The sequence below is a fragment of the Dermacentor variabilis genome, chromosome 6 (genome assembly GCF_050947875.1).
Source record: "Dermacentor variabilis isolate Ectoservices chromosome 6, ASM5094787v1, whole genome shotgun sequence".
Lineage (NCBI taxonomy): Eukaryota > Metazoa > Arthropoda > Arachnida > Ixodida > Ixodidae > Dermacentor > Dermacentor variabilis.
Window position 1 is genome coordinate 93,889,144 of NC_134573.1, and position 13,068 is coordinate 93,902,211.

A 13,068-nucleotide genomic window follows, 5' to 3' on the forward strand; every position below is an offset into this window, starting at 1 on the left:
GTCATATTATAAAAAACCAACAAACCGAGGACAACAACCGAGGACAAACCGAGGACAACAAACCGAGGACAACAAAGTGGAAATTACTTGTGCTTAATGAATGAAATAAAGAAACGATAAAGTAATGGTAATGAAAGTCGATGAAAAACAACTTGCCGCCCTTGGATAGCAATCCCACAACCTTCGAAGGTTGTGCGAAAGTTGTGGGATCGTTGAGGTCTCGAGATGCTTGTCTACACTTCGTCTGTGTTTCCAGTGCGCGCTGTGTCTAATATTTATGTAGAAAAGAAAGCAACTTTTTTATTGTATATTGTGGCTTCTTTCTTTTCTAATAGATGGTGATGTGTGTCATATTTATCGAGCGACGAGTTAGAGGCGCATGCGTGCCAGGTATCATATGCGTTGTTCACGGCATGATTCTTACAACGTCGATAAGTGACGTTTTTCGGGCAGTCGAATATGAGTACTCCTCCAAGGTGAGTATTTTTTTATTTCATGGCCAGATGTTTGTTATAAGCCATACGTAGTTCGCTCATCAGATACGGACGGATATACGCATCGATGTTCCGCTCTAAAATTTACGATGACGCATAGAGACCACCAATAGGCTTGTTATTTCTGCAATGAAGCACAGAGAACTCGCCCTATTAAAGCACCAAGCTTCGACATGAAAGCTTCGGAGTCAAACTTCATTTTGTGTGAAGCCATTTCAGAGCGATGTAAGTCACAATGATGAACAGCGCAATTATATACATATATATATATATATATATATATATATATATATATATATCCACACATATAGGCTGGTCGGTAAGTCATCTCCAAATTTGTTGTAGCGTACGCCCGATGACGTCTATGTTCACGCGACGTGTTGCGCTATGTCGTCAATACCAAGCATCGTGGAACTTTTCGATCGCCCACACAATCGCGAGGCACTGCCATTCTCATGAGCGATGTCGACTTTCAGGCTCCCTTAGTCGGCATCTGACGTAGGCAATAGCGTGGGCACACCACGCTCGACTATGAATCACGCTGCAGGAAAATGGCTCCTAATTCATTCGCAGTGGAATCTGTGTTCTTGCTGTTTAGAGCCTCTTCGTGATAATGGGCAAACATCGGTGAAACGGCTTTGCCAACACATCTATTTAAAACATTTACCACCAGCGAAAGCGTTCCTGCTTCGTGGTATCTCGTGAGGCTGAAAACGTTTGCTGTTAGAGGCCCACAAGCAAGTACCAAGTGGCGTCTGGTGCCACACTTTGTAGCAAGTAGTAATTGGTTGCTATTACAGCGATTGCGGCAACTAGAAGAGTTTTGTAAGTTCTAAAAGGCGGCAAAATCACGCAATTAGGCAATAACAACAGCCTACATTTGAAATCGTTAACAAAAGTGTTAGCAAAAATATTCTTCTGGCTTCACTTAAAATATGCAGTGGCCCGTCATAAGATGGTCGGTTGTCATGCGCTAAGAAGCCTTGTTTGCGCCAACTTTGAAAGGCTCTAGAAGTCACTTGGCGAGGACGGGGCACTATGAGTCTGTGGTGCGCAAAGACCCCTTTCGAAAACGTTCGGAGCACATGCAAGTGTTGTCCTTTCTGTAGCCATTTTTCCTAATCACTCGTATCATCTGGGTCGAGGCTGAATGTGAATTCTAAAGTGCTTTTACATGTCTTCGTCGTCGGATCGAATTCTCAAATACTTGCGTACAAATCAACGCTTTAAAACTATATGGAAGGCCTTGTGCTTGACAGGGCATAGCACGTCCATGTCCAGGTGTCATTTTTCTCCTTGCTGTCGGCGGTGCTTTAGCATAATGGCGTACAACATTCTTTTTCTTTCAGGCCGTACGCCGTACTTTCTTGCGCTATGTACGCAAAGATGGGAACAAGAAAACGGGGACATACATGGTGTTTTTGTACTTAGTAAAATGAGAAAGTGTGAACAACCACCAACAAGCCCCTTTCATCATCGTTTTAAGTTCCCAGGTGGTGGCGGTTGTCAAAGCGGCAAGAAAAAAAGTTCTAAATTCTAGCTGTAGCGGCCAAAATAATAACTAGGCAAAGTTTCTAGGCACTTCAAGCCGACCGAGGCAGGTGGTTTCGTGACTGAGGCTCGGGAATTCCACGCAGCCGTAACCTCGAATTGCGTGAGGAGTGTGCTGCACTGCACGGCGACGTGTCATTGAAGCTTGAAGGCTTCAATGTCCGCATGTGTGAAAGCAATTTTCGATGCGACTGTAACGTTAGCGGCAGAAAGTATCATAGAGTACTCGGCTGAAATGCCGCCTAGCAGAAGCGGACTTTGCAGTTCCAACTTTGACGCTGTAGCCCATTGACGCTGCACTTCGAAGCTGCAGTATTGATGACGCAAAGAAAACAATCCATCAGGTTGTGCGCAGCTATATTGCAACAGAACAAACACAAAGCAGTTTGCACTGTGCACCGTGTCACAGGATGTTGACACCGCAAAGGCGCTTCCCTGCGCTGCAATCATGGGAAGCGACAGAATTTTTGCAATTAGGCGGCGATCAAACACTTGTGTTCTCGCGTCGCCATATTCTCATATTCCCACTTCTTTCAAATTTCTTGATCTTTGCCTCCACACTTTTCCTGTGACAATATATTGTATGAAGATGAAGGGACAGAAAATTAGTGGAAATGAAGGCAAGCAGAAAGAAAAACAAAGAACAAGTATGAAACATATTCAGACGGCATATTTCTGCTTTTGCATGGTGCTATGGTAGATCTGGTGCGCATCTGGGCGAATCTGGTGCAAACCGCGAAGTACAGATGCGTTTCTACGGGCAGAAGTGTGCCTAGGACAGGTCACGTCAACATGAGATTGCTTGTCGTGCATTGAAATAGCTTAGTGTACGCGTCACTTCAAGTGCGACACGGGCTCAGGGATGATGAGAGCCTTGTTGGTGGTCAGTGTTGCCAACGAGAAAATAAAGAACCCTGTAGTCGAGATCCTCCTAAAATAGTAACACCCGTAAGAGGAGCACCTAAAATTCCCAAAAAGCCAGGAAAATTCAGATGGCAAGCAGAATCACGTTTAAGCCATATTTTATTCCCTCTACACAAAACACGACAGAGGAAAGTTTAGCAGAACACATTTCACGACGACGTAATTTTGATGGTGATGCTTTTGCCTTTGAGAAAATATAGCGATATGATGTATTGCCACCGTCTAAGCGAGTTGCGTATGATACGTGTACTGCCGCGAGACTCCCTCTTTCGCGCTTCCCTCACAACACTCGGCGCCATCTAACGGCGCAGCCATGAAGTTTGCGCGTGGCCTCCGAAATACAAGTATGTGTTAGTGCTGCGAAACGCGTCACGTGACAACCGCGCTCCTCCCTCGCGCTTAGATGATGATCATGTAATGGGATGGTGACAAATAGTCCCGCAGTTTGCTTGATTTATTCTGGCATAACAAAACCCTGAAAGCGAGTTACGTCGTGCCATAGTTGCGCGGTTAATTACATTTCTTTATGTAGCCAAAAGTCAATATGGCTTGTAAGGAGAGTTCGCTCCACTTTGCTGAATAAATCACTCCGCTGAAATTGAAAGTTTAGCAGGTAATCAAAAAATGTTTGTAATGACGGAATAATTATCTCGCATTCCTTGTGCGCCCACGGTCGCCACCGCACACAACATGCCTCCGAAGTGGGCGCGCTTTCATTTCAAAGCGGCAATTTTTGAAGATTAGTAAACATGTTCGTAAAAACACAAGGTAGATATGTAATACAGGCAGTTTGTCGCAGATTGCATACATACACTGTGGACTTGCTATGAAGTACGTATATCGCACCATGCGACACAACACCTGTCACCATTTCGTTCATTGCAAGGTATGTTGTAGAGACAGCATTTAAAGACTTCTGAAAATTTCACCAAGGTAACAAATTCTTTTCTGTTACGACCTTGGTGTTCCCCAAGGCGGTACAGGGTAATGCAGGAAAGGACTGGGGAATATGTGCTAATACCAGAAGTGGTAAAGTATAACACAGCGTACAGAAGTACCAGCTGTCAAGAAGAGAAATAGGGCAAACTGGCACACTTTCACTCGTGAGCCAAGAGAAAAAGATTTGTAACTCCCTGACTAGTGCAAACTAGCGCAGGCACACGTGTTGTAGCCCGTGCTACGTCATGTGACGCACGCGCCGCTCCTATCAAAATGCTACGGGTCGTTGGCACGAGGGAAGCATGCATGCATCTTATATCTCAGCCCATGCTGAGCTGGTATGCATGTGTACTGTATATTTGTGTCATTAGAATGAACGCTATTAATTGATTTTAAAAAAAAGCAATCGTGCCCTAAAGATTAGGCTATCCGGTTGTGGTTCTAAGCGTCAGATGGCTCGACCCTACGTACGGACACATGCATATCCTTTATGAAACGAGGCAAGACAGGAACCTCCCTGCCTACCTGACTACACGCATACCTACCTACTGCAAGAACCCTGGGATAAGCCAATGAACATTTAACATTAAAAAAATTGAGAAACCACAGTAAATTTTATTTGGCCTTTCTATTGAAAACGCACTCGGAAGCGTTGCATTCTAAGTAAGCAAACGAGTCGAACCAGAATCTTTTTTCATTAATTGTGGTTTTTGCTTGAGAATATGAAAACAATTACCACGGAATAAATATCCCCGCGCAGGCAACCTTAATGGCTGTATCTAAAAGAGCTGTACAAGTATTTTGAGCACGTTATATCGTGAAGAGAATATTTAAAAGTTGCATGATGAAATATAAGAACTTTCGAAACAGATTTGAACTACAATGCACACATATGCCTTTCGTACATTCGACTCCAACGTGTCAGTTTTCTTTTTTCTTTCTTCTTGTAATGTGGTTCGAGTCACGTAAAACACCCTGTCTAATGTTGCAACACATTGTTTAACCTCTTTTGAAAAAAAATCTCGCTTTAGAGACAATTTGAAGCAACGAAACAATCAGTTGCGGTGCCCGCACTTGGACTGAAAAAAATATAAATCTTGCAATTTGTTCACCTGACCAAACATTACATTCTTCTTCACTTTCTGAACACAAGCTCAATATTCAACCTGTATTTGTCTTTTTCTTTTTCGCATCAGCTATCTGAAAGTATTTTTTCCATTCGTTCTACGAAAAAAGCGACCATGTTGGTATGGGGCATCTTCATGGCTTTTGGAAACTTTTTGTTGTCTGGCTTCGCCTACTTGCCACCGGATAAACGGAATCCCAAGGTATTAAAAGTCGTTCTTCTTACAGGTATACTTTTGATGACGCGGCATGCATTTTCATCACAGGGTGCACACGAATTTTTTTTTTTTTTTTGCGATGACAAAATAGGTTTTGACAGCACGCATTGACCTCTCCGAGATCTTGCCGAATATGTGAAGTCTTCCCTACTTTGCAGTAAATAAATTACACAGATCCTACAGATTCTAGGAATCAATGGTAATCCGTAGCATATGCAGCATACCACAATTGCTGTTTTAACCTTTTTGTTTACGCGTACTTCACTTCAATGTTGTAACTAGTGAGCCTTGATAAGCACGCTTACACCCTCCTCTTGAGTTTGTCAGAGTATAAAAGCTTTCGATTAGCGATCGGCTTAGGGTCCAGCGGGAAAGGAAAGCGATAGCTGCATTAGAGACGGTTTGCAAAACTGCCGCGCTCCAACATTCAAGATGTTTAGGACACAGGCGCCAAGCGTTTTTCGAGTGCTAGCATGCATAAAATAAGTACTAGTGAGGCCGTTATTCTTTCCAGTTCTGCATTCTTCTGTTTGCTAATGGGTAGGGTATCTAGTTGCTATGCTGAGAGGGCTGCGCCCACGGCCGCCTTCAGACTCGGGGATCTGTAACGCAAAGTTCTTCTGGCCTGTTTAAATTCCAGTCCTGCGACAGGCCCTACGGATTAGTGAAAATTTTCGGGCCAAGCTCCCCTTCATCTGTCTTTCACGCGACGTCGCGAAAAGCGCGAGAACGCCCCCATCTGATATGATACGCGCACACTGATTACAAATGATGAGACCAAATGAAAGAAAAATAATTATTTCTCATTCGACACCATTTTCGCCATTGGCCCTCTCCTAGTGGTCAAATGTGCCCACTTCGCCTGTCCGTCACGCGACATCGTAAAACCACGAATTCTCACCACGTCAAAGTGACGTGTACGTGCTAACGACATAGTAATATGCCGAGCAAAGCAATTTTTTCTGAATATATCGAGGCTGCACCGTTCCAAAAGGAATAGAAGATGGCTATCCCCGGATTGCTCTGACACTGCCTACTGGGCGCTGCCGAGGAGCATGGATTTATTTGCCCATAATAAAAAAAACGTTTCGTTGCCATATTACGTTATGGAACCCTTGTGGCAGGTGTACAACATCGCTCTGCGAACTTTTCTTTGATGAAACTCTGTTCTAGCGGCCATTTTGCCCGTCTGTTGCATGCCGCCGCGATTTTCGGCCCGCCAACGCAAGCTAAGGGGAATCGGACCAATCGCAGACGCTGGCACCCCCTTCCGCATCCAGTTATTTCTATTATGCATTGTTCTACACGAATCGTATCACCTCCTTATGTAATGCTCCCGGGCCTTTAAGGATGAAATAAATCAAATGAAATGCAAGAAAGATATACTTTCATTGCGCTGGCTCGACCTCATCGAAACCATCTCAACTTGACCGTGTTCCTCGCCTCCTGTCAACCAAGTAGATAAGAAATCTGTTCAATGTAGGCAATGCTACTCGCATTTAGGGCAAAAAAGGGACATCCTATAAATGAGTTGCGCACTTCATTTGGTTTTCAAAGAACGGTGCTGGTCACAGCCTGATGGTTGCATGGTGGTACCTTAAATTTCATGTCAGGAAATTGGAATCAATACAGATTGTAGTAATTTTGCTTTATTGTGCCCACACATTGGTAAACATACTTTTGAAGGAGAAATTTACGCTACTTGGTCGGACGCACGAATGAAAGCATTGAATTGAGCACCGTAATCCTTGTCAGTTAAAAAAAGCTACGCAATGTCTATGAATATCAACATGAAGCTGTAATTTTCTTAGCTTCTTTCGTTTTCCACATGACTAGAAATAATATTCACGCCTATAAAGCGCTGCTACCCAGACACAAGGCAAGCATATCGCCAAAACTTCATTGTCCGCTTTGTCATGCAAGCAACGGAAATAAGTGTGATCTTGTATGTGCTAGATGGACCACTGCTCCAGCTAAGCAGGACGTGCAAGACACACACTCTCACCCAATCTCCTTTAAAGTGGCTTGTACCAACTTGTACGTAATTAACTAGATCTGAATATGTTCCTGTAATCTATTGCGTTTTTGGTAATATTCTAATTTAACTATTATATGCTGTACTCAGTGACACTCACTGTAATTCAAGTATTTCTTCAGTAACCGATTATAAGTAATTAGTCACTTCATTAGTGAGACAAACAAAGAGGAGACGAAAATTTGGGCAGCTGAATATGGCGTGATCTACAGTAGAACGCCCGAGATCATACCACGCAGCAGCAACACAGATGCTTAAGTCCAGACAAGAAAACGCGGCAACACAATATCTTTTTGCTCGTGTTAACGGCTCTACTAGGAGGTCACTTAATAATTCAACCGGTGCTGATGTTTGTCAAAGTGAAAGCCACTCTGGGCGTTAATGCCAATATATCAACTAGAAACAATTTTTGGAGCTTTTCGTCATTCCAAGCAGGAAGGTCTTCTTCAAGCCTCAGAGACAACGAACGCTGTTCCCTACAGAGAAACCAGCTGCTCAGTAACAAATTGGTGCGCAAGTTGTTCGTACATTACAGCAGCACTCTGCTACCTAGCCTGCACGTCAGGCGAGTTTTAAGTGTCACTGTTGATGCCTTTAACACAGAAAGGAGGGAAGATGGCCTATGAAATATTTTAAAGCCAATAGCGGATATAAAATTTCGGCATGTGTGCTTTTCTCTTTTACATCTAGTTTGACCTAACTGCAATGACGGACATCGGATTAGCATTGTAATGCGATCTCAGCATGCGGGGTGCTGACACTGTTCGTGCTGTATTCCCTCAATCACGCCATCCTTGCTTTTAAAACGAATTCTCAGATTTGACAGTAATACTACGTGGTACGTGGCCATCTTGCTTAGCGCAAGTTAGCAGCGCTGCAAAGGCTGCTTACGGAATTTCACATATTCTTTATTGTTTGTAATGATAAGCAATGTATGAAGGGCTCCAGAGAACGCACCGGATGTGCCAGGGCAGCTCGTTCTGTTTACGGTATCCGGACAGTGTTAATAAATGTCCGGCTGAAAGTTGCGTAGAAGTAATCGATTACTTTTTAGTAATTGCTCAGGTATTTCCTTTGGGCAGTAATTAGTAGCGACAATCAATTACATATTAGAATGAAGTATTTGTAATTGTGATCGGTTACTTTTGCCTGTAACATGCTCAAATTCTGCATTTTACTGAACTTTGAGTATCGGGTCATGTGCAGTTGAAGCGAAAGAGAACTACTATTAATAATTAATAACGCTGCAGGCACAAGGTCCTGATCAATTCAGTGCTATATAAAATGTGCACGTTGAACCAATCAAAGAAGCAATGGATTTTGTCACCGCCCCGCTGAGCTTTCCTTCATTCGCCTTCGCAAAACAACTGGGGCGAGAACTTCAGTTGTATTTAAAACAACTGCATGATCATATGGCTTTTTATGTGGTACGTCATGCCCTGCATATTACAGAAGGTGAAAAACCAGCGAAGAAACAAGCCAAGTTCATCGGCCTGTTTTCTACTCCATAATCACTCTTTGAAGTAAAAAAAGATGTCTTGCAGCTAATTGTTACATCTCTGAAGGAGCAAAGCCTTCTTTAACTTCTCGAAAACGAAGCTTGTAATTGTTTTTCACCTTTCACTTTTGTTTTCACAGCGAAAAAAACGGCAAGACCTGGACGGTTGCTCACCATTTTCTAAAGTGGCTGTCAGTATTATTTTCAAGTGAGTGCCCATTCTATTTTCCTAGAGACAACAAGAAATAATTCGCATTCTAATGAGCAATCCCTAGGCGGAAGTATGCTACACAAGAGCAAGAAACTTACTAAATATCCAAAATAGCGCAGGCTTATTTTCCTCTATTCTCTTAAACTAAGTGTGTGGGTAGGCGATTCATAAAGAATTTTATCTTTGCAGCTTCGCTACTTGCAATATTGAAAAACTGAGCGTTTAGGCTTAAACGCTACAACCCCGTGTTTTATGTTACTTTTCAAATATGCCCAAAAGCTGCTTTATTTGATGAGTTTGGTCTTTGCCACAGTTTTCTCCAAGTGGAGGGCTTACATTCTTCTTTTTATTTGATTAGCTTCTTCTCTAACGCAGGTACATCAGAAACACTCTTATTCGATCAGGAGTGGTCGCAGAAGACATCCCGAGGCTTACTCGACGCATTCGCTGCTGCCCACGCAGCGAGAACGATTGCCAGAAATTTATCAAGGAAACGCAAGTATCATAATGACAGGAATTGAGATTTCACTTTCTTAAAGCACACGTACGCAAAACGAATTGTTTGGAATAGTGTCATAACCTATTGAAATAAAAAAAGTATATTGACAGCTACTAACGGAATTGAAAATCTAAAAACAAGAAGAGGCTACGAAAGATGCTATAGGGACAGGCTTCGAACGTTCGCAGTGCCTAGTTTCTTTTTTATCTCTGTCGGAATTCTGCCCATGCCACCGGCAATGCCCTTGGTCTGAGCGTATAGAATGGCTGGGCAACTAGTCTATGGCAGCAGTGGAATAATAACGTACTTAACGAAACAGAAATCTAGGGGTGAAGTCATCAAATTTTAATCTATTAATAGAAGAAATAAGAAAATATACTTTTGTTCACAGTATGATGCCTTAAAAATTAAATTATCAGGTTTTACGGGCTAAAACCACTTTATGATTATGCGGCACGCCGTAGTGGAGGACTCCGGAAATTTCAACCACCTGGGGTTCTTTAACGAGCACCTAAGTCTAAGTACACGGGTGTTTTCGCATTTCGGCCCCATCGAGATGCGGCCGCCATGGCCGGGATTCGACCCCGCGACCTCGTGGTCAGCAGCCTAACACCATAGCCACTGAGCAACCACGGCGGGTAGTATGTTGCCTCTGTTATCTGTGGGACCCGAGCATCTAAATTGGGGACATACTATGGACAAAACTGCCTCTCACAGAAGCAGTGAGTGCGTCAAAATATCACATCGACGATGTTCTCATAGAATCAATTTTGAAATATTTTAAGGCCCTAGATTCGAAGAATACGCCCAAGATGTGCTTGAACTTTGAGTATAAATTACGATAAAATGAAAACATAACGAGTTTGTCTCAATGCACGATGTAAAACAACTCGGCACTAGATGCTAGGACGAGCGAAGTATTATGATCAGAATGGTGACAAGTGACCACTAGCTTCTCAGACAAGCCTTGTCAAATACTCGGCTCGCATTTCATCCCCGCGTAACAGAGCCTTGCTCGCCTAACAAAGGCATTCTGGTGCATTCACCACACAGTTCTGAATCATGCTCTTTCGTATATATATTGCATGTAATACAAATTTGAAGCAATATGCAGTGCACTCCACTTCTGAATATCTGCCGTCCTCAACACCATCATGATGTTTCATATTGCAGCCAAAGTGTCAGCAGCCCGTACCGTTTCGTCTGCCTGGTGCTGAGACATGTCTGGAGGGAACTGTTCTGGTCGAATGCTTTGACCCTTCTCTACTATTCATCGCTTCTGCTCCGAATTCCGCTGTTTGTGTGAGTTATGGGTTATTGTTTGCGTTCTCTTAGCTCCGCTCGCCAAAACTGTCTTTCGCTTTGAAGACCTTTTGTTACAATGTCATTTCCTTTCCAGAACTTCGCACAAGAAAGCCTCATAGATACTAGAAATTTCGACAAAGCAATACCGCTTATAGTATTATTGCCTTGGCCATCTAGTATCATTCTGGGCTATGTTGAGGGCTTCCTGTTTTTGTTTTTTTTTTCATTTATACTCAGAAGTTTTCCAGAATTGCCACGAACCAGACCATGTTGAACAGTGAAATATAAAAACACAGCTATCGCCCAAGGGTTGACGTGATTAGAAAAGCGGAATAAATTGCCGTTACTAATTTATGTTACCAACGCCATATTTCTCCATTATGCATATGCAAACGATTGCTAATAATTTTATTTATTATACTGGAAACTAAAACGCTACCTATGAGTGCAATTTTGCTTGTGCACCAATATACTGGTCGGTTGTTTCGAGGCCACGTAGTATGTTCTGGCTTAAATAATCTTAAAGCTGCTCTTTTCTTGATCATGAAGCACTTTTGTCAGTGGACTGCAAGGATTGTCCTGATACAAAGACGAATTTTAGGTAATCGACTCCTAAGCAACGCAATATTTGTCAATGAAAGTAAGAACCTCTCATGTGCTCAAAATGCTTCGCCGAAGCTATTTACTACACATAGTTTCAAACTTCATTCTTCAGTAAGCAGTGCGCCATTAAGATATTGTTTTGGTGTATCCAACACGAATCCCATCTGACCAGATAATCATAGGCTCCATCTTCAGAGAAGAGCACCTCCTTAACCAATCATAGCGTACATGGCAAGATGCGTAGGGAACCTAGTGTTTTACACAGTTTGTGCTGAGCTCAAAATTACAGCCTAAACATCGACACAGTAGTAACCCCTTTATTTTTTTTATGTGCGCAGTGGCCTACTGGAAGGTACCAGCAGCTTCTCCTTCTATCAATCTGTTGCCCTCCTGTCTACCTCGTGCATCGCCGAATGCCTTGTGTCAAGCCTGCAGTCTTACTGTATTGCGCAAAACCAAGTGAAGGCACAGATTTTGCTTCAGACTACCGTGTTTCAGAAGGTAAGCATTGTATTTTGCCAGAATGTAACAGCTTTCAAGTTCAGTAAAATACCGAGCAAACTTTCTCTAACACTGAACTCCTGCTTTTGATGTTTCAAAGAACACATACGTTGGTTTTATACGCGATAAATTCTACAGGTGCATCTGACAACCCCAATCAACGCATTGTGAATAAAATACAAGCTTCCTTAATCATTCACTGCATTTTTACGCTATTTGGATAATATACGCGGGTGATTAATTCACTTATTTAAGACCAACAGTGTGAAATGGAGCAGCGGATCATCTGCGCGCATTAGTCGCATTCAACTTCTCTTAACAAGAAAGGTGTTTCGATGTTACATAATAGCAGGGATGCTGCGACTATTTGAACACTGCAAGTTAGAGCATGAATGCTGCGTGAAAAGTAGATGTGTCAGGGTCGACTATCGAATGCCTTTCAGGGCTTTTGATGCAACAGCGCTTATAAGGTAAGCCTCTTGGCAGGCATGCTTGGAAATTTGGCAACGAACACACCTGTAGTTCGCTTAAGTTGTTCTTGTTTTATTTAATCAAACAATCACCTCTGGTCACATCCGACAGCAACAGCGCTTTTGTTTCTCAACCACGCACAAAGACTTTCTATCCCGCTCTTTCTTTCCTTCACTAGAGAGAGACCCCTACGAAAACCCAATAGCAGTAAGCCTAGAAGCTTAATGAGCTCATTTCCAGTCGGAGGTCTTAAAGGCTAACTGAAACACATTCAGGATCATTTACCTTTCCGAAATTGGTCCTTCCTTATTGGGTTGCTTTTTTTTAAGTTTTCTGCTGAAGTGTTCTCGTTTTAAAAGAAGCGTAATTACGAAGGGACCTTCTATGAAAAACAGTAAGCAACAATAATGAACTTTTAATAGCAACGGTTTCATTGCAACAAATGTTTTGTGATATGGAGGTAAATACAGAGTTCCTTCGAGCAAAACGGTAGCTGTTGTTTTCACAACATTTCTGTGCACGGAGCATATTGGTGCAAATAGATATTTTTATTGTAATTGGCTTCCCTCAAGAGAGATAGGATCATGTGCTATCACCATTTCATTTCATATTTTGGAAAGGCGACTCTCTTTTGTCCAGAGCTTTCGGAAGAGCTACAGCAAAACCACTTCTAAGACAGCGATAGGTGCTCATT

At 42.6% G+C, this 13,068-nt stretch overlaps 1 protein-coding gene across 1 annotated transcript in view; it reads left to right on the forward strand.

Moving 5' to 3' along the window:
* Positions 1–355: 355 nt before the first annotated feature.
* LOC142586219 (multidrug resistance protein mrp-7-like) overlaps positions 356–13,068 on the forward strand; it is a 105,619-nt gene continuing 92,906 nt past the window's right edge. Inside the window, exons 1-6 of the mRNA XM_075697469.1 lie at positions 356–476; positions 5,105–5,236; positions 8,925–8,992; positions 9,371–9,490; positions 10,668–10,796; positions 11,741–11,903. Of these exons, the coding sequence (XP_075553584.1) occupies positions 414–476; positions 5,105–5,236; positions 8,925–8,992; positions 9,371–9,490; positions 10,668–10,796; positions 11,741–11,903 (675 nt within the window). The 5' untranslated portion in view covers positions 356–413. The remainder of the gene's footprint in view (positions 477–5,104; positions 5,237–8,924; positions 8,993–9,370; positions 9,491–10,667; positions 10,797–11,740; positions 11,904–13,068) is intronic.